The 13,390-nt window shown below is 42.5% G+C and overlaps 1 protein-coding gene across 1 annotated transcript in view; it reads left to right on the top strand.

Moving 5' to 3' along the window:
• znf618 (zinc finger protein 618) overlaps positions 1-13,390 on the top strand; it is a 108,519-nt gene that overhangs the window by 79,592 nt on the left and 15,537 nt on the right. The window contains exons 10-13 of the mRNA XM_084325484.1: positions 2,596-2,673; positions 3,659-3,703; positions 4,691-4,768; positions 7,065-7,235. Of these exons, the coding sequence (XP_084181610.1) occupies positions 2,596-2,673; positions 3,659-3,703; positions 4,691-4,768; positions 7,065-7,235 (372 nt within the window). The remainder of the gene's footprint in view (positions 1-2,595; positions 2,674-3,658; positions 3,704-4,690; positions 4,769-7,064; positions 7,236-13,390) is intronic.

Genomic DNA, 13,390 nt, shown 5'->3' with positions numbered 1-13,390 from the left:
CTCAATTTAAATAAACAACACACTGTAGCACCCACTTTAGACACTTAACACACTTTATATTAATTGGTAAGGAGATTTGCACATCAATCTCATACCTCATTGCACCTCACCACCACAAGGTGGCACCACAAGCTAAGCTATACCTCACCATTTCTACACTGTACTGTATATTGCTGTAACTCAGTTACCTTCTCTACTCTGCATTGTATATACTGTACATATACTGTACATATGTATATTGAACATTTTAGTTTTGTTTACACTTGTTTACGTACTGGACTTTCTATTTTATACTTATATTATACTTATTTTATACTATCTTTTTATTTTATCTAGCACACAGAAATAAGCATTTCATGCAAAAGTATTCTGTATTTCTGTATGATAACTAATAGTTCAAGTTTCTTTATTAGTTGTCATACAGAAATACAGAATACTTTTGCATGAAATGCTTCTTTCTGTTTTGCTCCTGAGTGTGCTAGATAGTATAAAAAGTATAATATAAGTATAAAATAGAAAGTCAAGTACGTAAACAAAACAAAGATGTTCGATATACATATATACAGTATATGTACAGTATATACAATGCAGATACAGTACAGTGTAGAAATGGTGAGGTATAGCTTAGCTTGTGGTGCCACCTTGTGGTGGTGAGGTGCACTGAGGTATGAGATTGATGTGCAAATCTCCTTACCAATAAATATAAAGTGTGTTAGTGTCTAAAGTGGGTAAAGTGGGTGCTACAGTGTGTTGTTTATTTAAAGTGAGTGTGTGCTGTGGGTGTATTTGATGGTTTGTTATTGTTCATTGAACATCCTGATGGCCTGGTCTGCTACAGTCTTGTGCAGTGCTATTCCCAAACCAGGAGGTGATATTGCCAGTCAGGATGCTCTCTATTGTGCATGAGTAGAAGTTCTTGAGGATCTTCTGACTCGCTTGGAACTTCCTTAGGAAGTAGAGGCGTTGTCGTGTCTTCTTGATAACACTGTCAATGTGTGTGGACCATGTCAAGTCCTCGGATATGTGGACTCTGAGGTACTTAAAACTGTTCACTCTCTCAACCGGTGCCCCGTCGAGGCTGTAGTCCCTGACCCCCGACCTCCTAAAGTCCACAATCATCTCTTTTGTTTTGCTGACGTTCAGGGAGAGGCTGTTCTCTTGACACCATCCCGCTAGAACCTTTACCTCTTCCAGGTAGGCCCTCTCGTCGTTTGCAGAGATCAGGCCCACCACTACTGTGTCGTCAGCAAATTTGATGATTGTGTTGTTGTTCCGCTGTGCCACACAATCATGTGTGTACAGGGAGTAGAGGAGGGGACTCGGAACACAGCCCTGGGGGGCCCCTATGTTGAGAGTGATGGATGAGGAGGTGCAGTTGCCTGCTCTCACCACCTGGGGTCTGCCCGTCAGGAAGTCCAAGACCCACTGGCAGAGGTCATAGTTCAAGCCCAGGTCCCTGAGCTTGGCTATGAGTTTGGAGGGGACTATGGTAGGGCTGTCTTAAATACTTCGAAGCTTCGAAGCTTCGTTCGATGGGCATGGGATTCGAATATGAAAATAAAATTTGATTATTTAAAAAAAATATATATATATTATGATATTTTAATTTTATTTTTTTAATTTTTTTTGCAAAATCAACTCTGCCTCTCTTTGTTAACTACAACAAGCAATGCTGTTTGTTATTTAAGATGAGGTCAGACTCGCCACTGACAGATTTGTGTTCATTGTGCTGCTTTTATAAAGCCTCAAATGACGGATTACAATATTTCATGAAAGCAAAGTGTTTTGTTTGTCTAAGATTTAAAAAGGTTTAAACTTTACAGCACTGACAAAGTTGAACAAAGTGCTGTACAAGTCCCACAACATTAAAAAAAATATATATATTTAAAATTATTCTTTTTAATTATTATTTTTAATCTCTAAGCTTCGAATTAAAATCGAATCTCGGCCCCGAAGCTTCGAATTCCAAAAAAATATTCGAAGGTCAGCCCTAGACTATGGTATTGAATGCTGAGCTGTAGTCGATGAATAGCATTCTCACATAGTTCCCCTGCCTCTTGTCCAGGTGTGATGCTGCTGTGTGCAGCACATGGGCTCCGTGGACCTGTTGGGGCGATATGCAAATTGCAGGGGGTCCAGGTTGATGGGGAGGGAGGAACAGATGTAGCCCTTCACTAGCTTCTCAAAGCACTTCATGGCTATGGCTAATAAAGAAACTTGAACTTGTATCATTGCTATCTCTGCTGTTTAGTGTGTGTATCACTGATGCTATCTCTGCTGTTTAGTGTGTATCGCTGATGCTATATCTGCTGTTAAGTGTGTGTATCACTGATGCTATCTCTGCTGTTAAGTGTGTTACTGATGCTATCTCTGCTGTTTAGTGTGTGTGTGTATCACTGATGCTATCGCTGCTGTTTAGTGTGTGTGTGTATCACTGATGCTATCTCTGCTGTTTTAGTGTGTGTGTCACTTATGGTATCTATATCTCTGCTGTTTTAATGTGTGTCACTTATGGTATCTCTATACTGTATCTCTGCTGTTTTTGTGTGTGTGTGTGTGTGTCACTCATTGTGCATACTCATGTATTGTCCACAGACGGCCCCTTCATCCGGAAAATGGAGAGCGCGATACATTCAAGCCTCGTTGACACAAACAGCTCCCAGAATTCGAGTGGTGAGCACTGGGGTGCTTCTAATTTTGTGTGTGTATGTGTGCGCGCATGCATGTATTATTTCTGCTCGCACATAGTGCACATTATTTTCAGCTCTGCTACTCTGCTGAGTGCATCGGCTGTGAATGTCAATAAACAGGGAGGCGGTATCCGGCTTTCAGGCAATGCTTCTTTTACTGAAGCGCAGGCTGGAAAGGAGGAGTAGGACATTAAAGGTGGTTTGTCTTGAGTAACCTGGACATGTACAGAACACCAGGCCAAACAGCCCAGATACTGTGTGTGTGTGTGTGTACAGCCTTAATGAGAAGGACCGCCCTGTCGGATACACTGCACCGTTTAGTCCCTCCGAGAGTGAAATTGGCAGTGCAGGGTTGGCCAATCACTGGACCATTGGGTCGCTGTGATTTCAATTGATGCCACCGCCACCGAATCACAGCCTATTCACAAACACCACCGCCACCAACTCACAGCCCGTTCACAAACGCCACCGAATCACAGCCCGTTCACAAACACCACCGCCACCAAATCACAGCCCGTTCACAAACGCCACTGACTCACAGCCCGTTCACAAACGCCACTGACTCACAGCCCGTTCACAAACGCCGCCGCCACCAAATCACAGCCTGTTCACAGAAATCCCATGTTTGATCAGAAACGGTAACCACGGTATTGTTAGGCGCCTAATGCATGAAAGTGGTCCCATTATCAAACCCACACTGCACTGCTTTAAAAGGCCAAATCACTTCCCCGTGTACAGCTAAATCAACCTCAATCAAAAGCATTTAATTTTACACCTCCTGGCAAATTGTCTTGGGAAAATCAGTGAATCCACAGCCACTTTGTCTTCTCTAAACGTCTCTGGTCCATGAATCACAAAGAAAGAGGAAAAATAAGAAAAAACCCTGTAGGGTTTTGATAAAAAAGCTACAGGGAGTGCTTCTACACTGAAAACAGTGTTTTTACCGTGTCTCATCCTCTCGCCCACAGGAACTCCAAGCCCTCTGGTGGCCGCCTCGTTCTCTACAGCACAGAGTAAGTTCCAACCCCACCCACTGGCCCAAAAAACATTTGCATACTCCCCACCACAAACTTAAAAAAAAATCATTTCACCTTATTTTTTTTTCTTCTGTTGAGCAGACATGTTTGTCTTACCTGCATCGTGGGCTATTTCCCTACAGTTTATTACCACTAATGCATTTGCAGCATTGAGCTCTTCAGCGCAGGACAGTTCGCAGCAGGCAGGGTGACGGTAGTTTTGCTTCGTGTGTCGTTGTGTGGCTGTTGTTTGCTGTGGTGAGTTTAGAACATTAGAAGACTGTGAATTAGCTGACTCTTACTCTACCAGACTTTTCCCCCATGGGGCGCGCAGGGCTGCCGTCTTGGGCTATGTAATGCTAAATTGTGGTCACTCACTCAGTCGCGGGCGATCCGGCGGGGACGTTTTGTCGGGACATGTGCGGAGGTAGCGCCATGGGTCTGCGCGGTTTCGTGGTTGTTGTTTTTTTGTTGTTTTATGTTTGTGAAAAGAAGATTATGGGAAAACCTGCTGACTAAACTAAACACTTCATCAAGAGCATTATTATTATTATGATCCATTGTGTATTTCTTTGTCCAACTCTAGACCGCAGCGAGAAAGGATGTGGCTGACCAACTTTCTTTTAGAGAAGCGTCTGGGAAATGCCACACATCATTATTACCAAACCTCCTTGGACTGAAGTCCATATTCTCCACATTAATGCCATGCTACTTATCAAAGGCACACTTTTTATTAAGTAGGTTTAGAATAATAACCCCCTTTAACACGAGATGTTCCCGCCTTTTTTTTCTTTTGGCTTCTTAGTCACATGTTTAAAATGAAAAGGCTTGTCGTCACAGCAGCGGGTGTTGGCCTAGATCTAGAGCGCAGCTCAGGGGGAGGGGGTACAGGCTGGACTGATCCGCAGATGCCTGTGCATATCTTGGTAGGCTGCCTCCCGCACAGAGCCAACCCTCTTCTGGGCCTTGTGTTGTTGTTTCTAGAACCCTACACTTGTGGCGCCTGTGGCATCCAGTTCCAGTTCTACAACAACCTGCTGGAGCACATGCAGTCGCACGCCGGTGAGTCCCATTCATGATGGATGCACGTCGTTCAGTCTAGATATATAGGGCATTTCAGATTAGTCCGGAAATAGGCGGCCAACCGCTGTCAGTGTGCTGGTTTTGCTACATGTCGGAGTCACTCTTAAGTATCTATTTGCCAACGTGGGTGTTGTAATAGCTTGGATCCCCTGAAGTAATGATTGACTTTGTTGTTAGTTCCTTAGTAAAGCCTCTAGCGTTTCTTGGCATGCTTACACACCTAGTCCAGAGGGCCGGGGTGGGGGGATTCTAATAGGAGAGTTACTTACACACCTCGTCCAGAGGGCCGGGGGGGGGGGATTCTAATAGGAGAGTTACTTACACACCTAGTCCAGAGGGCTGGGGGGGGGGGGATTCTAATAGGAGAGTTACTTACACACCTAGTCCAGAGGGCCGGGGTGGGGGATTCTAATAGGAGAGTTACTTACACACCTCGTCCAGAGGGCTGGGGGGGGGGGGATTCTAATAGGAGAGTTACTTACACACCTCGTCCAGAGGGCTGGGGGGGGGGGGATTCTAATAGGAGAGTTACTTACACACCTCGTCCAGAGGGCTGGGGTGGGGGGGGGATTCTAATAGGAGAGTTACTTACACACCTAGTCCAGAGGGCCGGGGTGGGGGGATTCTAATAGGAGAGTTACTTACACACCTAGTCCAGAGGGCTGGGGGGGGGGGGGGGGGATTCTAATAGGAGAGTTACTTACACACCTAGTCCAGAGGGCCGGGGTGGGGTGGGGATTCTAATGGAGTTAGCAGGAAGTTACACACCTTGTTCGGAGGGCCTGGTGGGGGGGGGGGGGGGGGGGGGTCTAATAGGAGAGTTGGCAGGAAGTATCACCATGTCAAGTCAACTTTATTTATAAAGCACATTTAAAAACAACCCACGTTGACCAAAGTGCTGTACATACCAGGGGAGGTAGTAAAATCACGAGAGAAGACTAAAAGCGGAAAATGCTCACACATAGGCATCAATACACACAATAGTGCATAGGCACAAATCATTAGGCATCAATACGCACAATAGTGCATAGGCACAAATCATTAGGCATCAATACACACAATAGGCACAAATCATCACATTAAAAACAACGGATCATAGATACTGGTACAAACCACCACATTAGGGGGGATCTAAAGGCTAGCTAGAGGATAAAAGTGTGTTTTGGCAGATCTGACGAATAGGGGACGCTGTTCCACAGTCTAGGCACAGACACCCTTGATCTTAGATTTAGGTCGCGGGACGGCCAGCAGGAGCCCCAAGGCGGCCCGACCCGAGGGACCTGGTGGTGGAGCAGGGCTTCATGAGGTCTGCGGCGTAGGAGGGAGCCTGCTCATTTAGGGCTTGAAATCAATTCTATACAGTCCCTCTCTCAGTGGAGAGGGAGGCTAGAACAGGACTAATATGGTCCCTCTTCCGCGTATCCGTCAGGAGTCTGGCTGCAGCGTTTTCAACTAATTGCAGGCGGGACAGGCATGACGGACTAATCCCAGTACACAGGGAGTTGCAGTAGTCTAGGCGAGAGGAGATGAAGGCATGGATGACTTTCTGGAGATCTTTGAACGAGAGCAAAGGCTTGATTTTGGCAATAATAAAGACTCGACACTTTTCTTTACTTAACACTTCTTTCTGTTCACCACCTTTATTCAGTTTTATGTTTTCAATCTAATTATGTTCCACTCATGAGATTTGAGTTGTGCTTTCATAGAACCCCCCCCACCCATCCCACTCCACCCCTAATGATGACTATACCATAACTCTCTATAATTTTGACCTTAGTCACTATACCATAACTCTCTATAATTTTGACCTTAGTCACTATACCGTAACTCTATAATTATGACCTTAGTCACTATACCATAACTCTCTATACATTTGACCTTAGTCACTATACCATAACTCTATAATTATGACCTTAGTCACTATACCATAACTCTATACGTTTGACCTTAGTCACTATACCATAACTCTATAATTATGACCTTAGTCACTATACCATAACTCTATACGTTTGACCTTAGTCACTATACCATAACTCTATAATTATGACCTTAGTCACTATACCATAACTCTATACGCTTGACCTTAGTCACTATACCGTAACTCTATAATTTTGACCTTAGTCACTATACCATAACTCTCTATAAGTTTGACCTTAGTCACTATATATACCATAACTCTATGATTATGACCTTAGTTACTGTACCATAATTATGACCTTAGTTACTGTACCAAAACTCTACATACAGTAACGCGTTTGGGTGTGTGTCTCCCCAGCGGACAATGAGAACCACACCAAAGCGGATTCTCCAACGACCTCGCCGCCCTCTGCCCCACAAGAGCAGTTGTGGAGGGCCTCCCAGCCTCCGGCGGTGCCCCCCTCCCAGGTTCTGATCAAGGTCCAGGCGCTCCCCCAGAGGAACCACTCCCTCGGTTCCCTTTTCAAAGGTGCATTGATCATCCCAATCCCACCACTATGTATATAATATCCATGAATTATGGTACATGCCATATGGCACAATTAGAGCATTTTATATAGAATTGCTAGCATGGTTATATATTAACCACAGTTGAACATTCCATTTGCATCCCCAATTTGCATAACTCTGTTATTAGAGTCGGTGCACAACGGCTCCAAATGTTTCGAGGGGGAATGCCAGCCGTAAAAGATTCTCCCATTAACACTGCATATGATTATGTAAAAAAGACTAACTATCAGGCTTTGCAGAAGAAAAGCCTACAGACACCTTCATCCCACTCAGCATGATGACCAAGGACATTTTTGGAAGGGATTTAAATGAAGCTGAATGTAGACTAAAATAAACATGCTAAGCTTGGATATATAGGCCATACAAATGACATAGGACTGCGCAACTTGGAATAGAGATCCAAGGAGCAGTTTAGAGAGAAAGGATAAACAGTTTTTAGTTGCAAGGCTATCAGAAAAGTGTGTCTCGGTAGTCTGCAGCAGCTCGATCTTGCTTAGTATTGTGAACGAACCATCATCACAGTATCACTATACTTGTGTCGGGGTGGGTGGCTTGGTCTAGTGGTGCACTCGCCCCCATCTCAACCATCATTAGTTCGATTCCCGAGTTTTGTTTTAGTTTTTTACTTTCGCGGATATGAAACGTAAATATATTGCATATGGCTATAACATAACATACATTATGTACCTTTTTCCTGTGGTTGACTTTATCTATGTATTCTAAGCAAGATCAGGCTGCTACTTGAGAGAACACCCCTGCCTGCCGTCACTTCTGTTTCACTCTTTACATGTTACCAAATTAATATGGTTACAAATAATACAAAACTATTTCATATAGTGTGAAACTGGTAAAAACATTATATAAAAGGGCGGTCAGGTGGCGTAGCGGAGATTGGGTTCGTCACCAACACCGGAGACGCTGGATTCGCCTGTTCGAATCCAGCTCACAGCTCCGGCGTTGTCACCAGCTTGGCTGGCCGTTCACACTAATACAATTGGCTGTATTAGAGGGTGGGAAAGCTGGCGGGGTGGGTCTGGGTCGTTGTAAACAGCGACTCCTACGGTTCGGTCGGGGCGCCTGCTCAGCGCGGATAGGATCTAAGGGGGGTAGTGTGATCTTTCCACACGTTACACCCTCTCAGTGAGAGTCCGCGCTGCCAGGTGAAAAGAAGCGGTTGATTGGCTAGACGTGTGTCGGAGGAAGCACGTGATAGCCTCCACTCTCCCAGACCGACTGTGGGGGGTAAGTGCGCAGCGACCAGGAAGGGGATTGGGAATTGGCATAACGACTAACATTGGGATGGGACAAAATCGGAGGAAAAAGGAGGGGGGAAAAGATCAAAAAGAAAAAACATTTTATAAATACCAATTTTATTTGGACTTTTTAAGTGTAACATTTTAAAGCCATATAGTCATAAGTCATAATAGTATAATTTAGAGTTGAATGCCACCAAGGCATTTGATGCAGTTTGTCGAGGGCATGACGAAGGGTGGATGAAAACATGCATGTCTTTCGGTGCAGATGGGGCCACTGTCAACATGGGTACCTGTGGGGGTGTGATTGCCCACCTGCAGATGGAAAAACACATTATTTATAATGGTTAGAATACTGTCAGAACAGTATTGTGTTTGTAGGTGATTATCGTTTATTTACCTACCTTGTATAACAACCAGGAAATGCCCAAGAGATAATTGTAATTGTGTGTATTGTAGTAGAAATCTTCCATCCATGCACAAAAAAATGCATACAGTACTACTCAGAATTGCTACTGTGTTTGAGTATTCTGATGGGGAGCCCACTGTACACCTAAATTCCCATTAAGTTCCATTCAGGTGTATTGAGGGGACATTGGTCTCTGCTTTGTTAGCAGGAAAGACAAAATCATTTCACAAATGAGCACTTAAGGGTCACAGTCATTGATTGCAATGGGTTTGGAACCAAATATTAAACATGACTTAATTTAAGTACAATTACTTTTGGATGTATAATAGGGTTACAATTCCTAATATAATCCACCTGATATGGATGTAAACACCTTCAAATGAAAGCTTACAGTTGGCACTTTAACCTCACAGTAATAGTTCCATATCAAATCTGAGTACAGAGCAAAACAACTAAATGTTTCTCTTGACTTACCGACTGCACTGTATATACAACGGCTTCCGTTAATACTGGATTTGTAATTGGCTGAGAAGTGGAAATTAGTTCTGCACAGTGCCCGGTGTGTATGCCCGGATACTTACCATTCTCAATGCGCAAATCAAGATCCCTTATAATTCCTCTAGATGGCAGTAGAGCATTTCATTAACCTACAGCGTTCAGTGACCTGGCTATTAGCAGGGCCTTGTTTCTTTCAGCTGCTTTTAGATGCGAAGCACCTCTATAACTGGCAATGTGACTCACTCACTCACATTCAGTCACTGATTCAGTCACTCACATTCAGTCACTGATTCAGTCACTCACATTCAGTCACTGATTCAGTCACTCACATTCAGTCACTGATTCAGTCACTCACATTCAGTCACTGATTCAGTCACTCACATTCAGTCACTGATTCACTCACTCACATTCAGTCACTGATTCACTCACTCACATTCAGTCACTCACATTCAGTCACTGATTCAGTCACTCACATTCAGTCACTGATTCAGTCACTCACATTCAGTCACTCACTCACATTCAGTCTGATTCAGTCTAGGGCTGGGCAATTAATAAAAAAAAATCGCGATCTCGATTCATAGACCTATACAACAAGTTATGACTATTTTCTTTTTATAAAAAAAAAGTTATACATTTTTTTTTTAAACTTTTTAAATGATTTTATTGAAGAGATGAGAATCGTGGTCTCAATTCTTAAGAGAGAAATCGTGATTCACATTTTAGCAAGAATCGCCCAGCCCTAATTCAGTCACTCACAATCAGTCACTGATTCAGTCACTCACAATCAGTCACTGATTCAGTCACTCACATTCAGTCACTCACATTCAGTCACTGATTCAGTCACTCACATTCAGTCACTGATTCAGTCACTCACATTCAGTCACTGATTCAGTCACTCACATTCAGTCACTGATTCAGTCACTCACATTCAGTCACTGATTCACTCACTCACATTCAGTCACTGATTCAGTCACTCGCATTCAGTCACTCACATTCAGTCACTGATTCACTCACTCACATTCAGTCACTGATTCAGTCACTCACATTCAGTCACTCACATTCAGTCACTGATTCAGTCACTCACATTCAGTCACTCACTCACATTCAGTCACTGATTCAGTCTAGGGCTGGGCAATTAATAAAAAAAAATCGCGATCTCGATTCATAGACCTATGCAATCTCATTTCTAAGTTATGACTATTTTCTTTTTATAAAAAAAAAGTTATAAAATATTTTTTTTTTAAACTTTTTAAATGATTTTATTGAAGAGATGAGAATCGTGGTCTCAATTCTTAAGAGAGAAATCGTGATTCACATTTTAGCAAGAATCGCCCAGCCCTAATTCAGTCACTCACAATCAGTCACTGATTCAGTCACTCACATTCAGTCACTGATTCAGTCACTCACAATCAGTCACTGACAGTCGCTCACAATCAGTCACTGATTCAGTCACTCACATTCAGTCACTGATTCAGTCACTCACAATCAGTCACTGATTCAGTCAGTCACTGATTCAGTCACTCACATTCAGTCACAGATTCAGTCACTCACATTCAGTCACTGATTCAGTCATTCGCATTCAGTCACTGATTCAGTCACTCACATTCAGTCACTGATTCAGTCACTCACAATCAGTCACTGATTCACTAACTCACATTCAGTCACTGATTCAGTCACTCACAATCAGTCACTGATTCAGTCACTCACAATCAGTCACTGATTCAGTCACTCACAATCAGTCACTGATTCAGTCACTCACATTCAGTCACTCACATTCAGTCACTGATTCAGTCACTCGCATTCAGTCACTGTTTCAGTCACTCACATTCAGTCACTGATTCACTCACTCACATTCAGTCACTGATTCACTCACTCACATTCAGTCACTGATTCAGTCACTCACAATCAGTCACTGATTCAGTCACTCACAATCAGTCACTGATTCAGTCAGTCGACCACATTCAGTCACTGAAACAGTGAGTGACTGAATCAGTCACTCACATTCAGTCACTGATTCAGTCACTCACATTCAGTCACTGATTCAGTCACTCACAATCAGTCACTGATTCAGTCAGTCACAAGCATTAGGTTGACATCAACGTCAATCACACTTCACTACATCGACACAGGGTACCCCGGTAAGAATGCTCCCGGTAGAAAAACACCATTACATTTGACTGACATTCTGGGCTGTGTTTTATTATAGCACGATTTTCCATATGTCCAAAACCAGGGTCGATGCACGCCAAGTATTTATGTTACGTTACGTTACTGACATTCTGAGGCGTGTTTATACTGTAGCTTTGTTGGCTAAGTATTTGAGTTACTGATGTTCTCAGGCGTGTTTATACCATAGCTTCATTAGCTAAGTATTTGAGTTACTCACATTCTGAGGCGTGTTTATACCGTAGCTTCATTAGCTAAGTATTTGAGTTACTCACATTCTGAGGCGTGTTTATACCGTAGCTTCATTAGCTAAGTATTTGAGTTACTGACATTCTGAGGCATATTTATACCGTAGCTTTGTTAGCTAAGTATTTCAGTTACTGACATTCTGAGCAGCGTTTATACCGTAGCTTCGTTAGCTAAGTATTTCAGTTACTGACATTCTGAGGCGTCTTTATACCATAGCTTCATTAGCTAAGTATTTGAGTTACTGACATTCTGAGGCGTGTTTATACCATAGCTTCATTAGCTAAGTATTTGTGTTACTGACATTCTGACCGAGAGAAAAGTGCTCTGCCTCGCTCACCTCAGGGCAGGTATAACTTTAATCTATGCAAGAATGCTTTGTCTCTATGACACTGTGTCCTTGTTGTAATGTGAGGCCTATATGCTATATGACCTATATGGTCATTCAGAACCGGGGGGCGAGAAGGCTAAGAAGCTTGGTATATTGTGTGCATCTTTTATAGTCATTTTCTTCTATATTTCAATAACATTTTATTCAAACCTTTATTTATTCTTAAAGGACAATTGAGGTCACCTCATTTTCAATGTCGTCGAGACTTACAGACATTTCAATGCATACATTTTCTTTTACAATATAATATGGACCGCAGCCCAAAGTGCCCCACAGCAAATAGCATAAAATGAACCTAGGCATAAAATTTGTATACAGTTGACAGAATAAAAACAATGCATAAACTGCAGACATAAGAATAGGTATAAAAGACAATAAAAGTAGTGCAACCTAGAACGTGCAGACATAAGAATAGGCATAAAGTGTTGTTGCTCGAAGGCAAGTGAACCCCCCTGGAACAGCCAGTCCCCTAAACACTAAGGCTAAGGAGAGGTTAAGCATGTGCTCTTACTCCATGTCAATGTTACCCCATGGCAATACTGTACCTTATATCAACCTTTGTTGTGTTTACTACTAAAAGGCAGCCGTACAAAAACCTTCCCAAACAATAATGTCTGTTTTTAGTGTTAAGAGGCATGTGCTCCGTCACGTGACAAGTTAACAAGCATTAAACATTAACGAGCATTAAACTAACGACCATTTTCACAGTATATGTTACATGGTGCGAATGCTTCAGTTTGCTATGATTGGTAGACAACTGTTTTTGATGTGCCATTATTATAGTAGGACAGCAGGCTAACCTAAAGCCTACATTGAGAAGGAATAGTTGAGTTAGGAATAGTTTAATTTCATTTTCATTTCATTTTTATTTATTCGTACATGGAATTATTACAGTCCAACAGTACATATTAATATGCTCCACTAAATTCCATGGCCAAAAGGAACGGGAAGAAGACCATTCTTATTTGTACCTGCCCCTACACATACAGTACACTGATAGACTAATTGCGATGTTTACCAAACCAAACAGAATGTACATACTTATTTTGCAGAAAAGGAAACACCAACACAATTAAATTAACATAAATAAATACATTTTGTGTATATCAGATTATCAGTTAAATTGCATGTTTAGGTTAATTCATTTATTA

Source organism: Notolepis coatsorum (assembly GCF_963971535.1).
Source record: "Notolepis coatsorum genome assembly, chromosome: 11".
Lineage (NCBI taxonomy): Eukaryota > Metazoa > Chordata > Actinopteri > Aulopiformes > Paralepididae > Notolepis > Notolepis coatsorum.
This window is presented reverse-complemented; position numbering and strand designations above follow the sequence as displayed.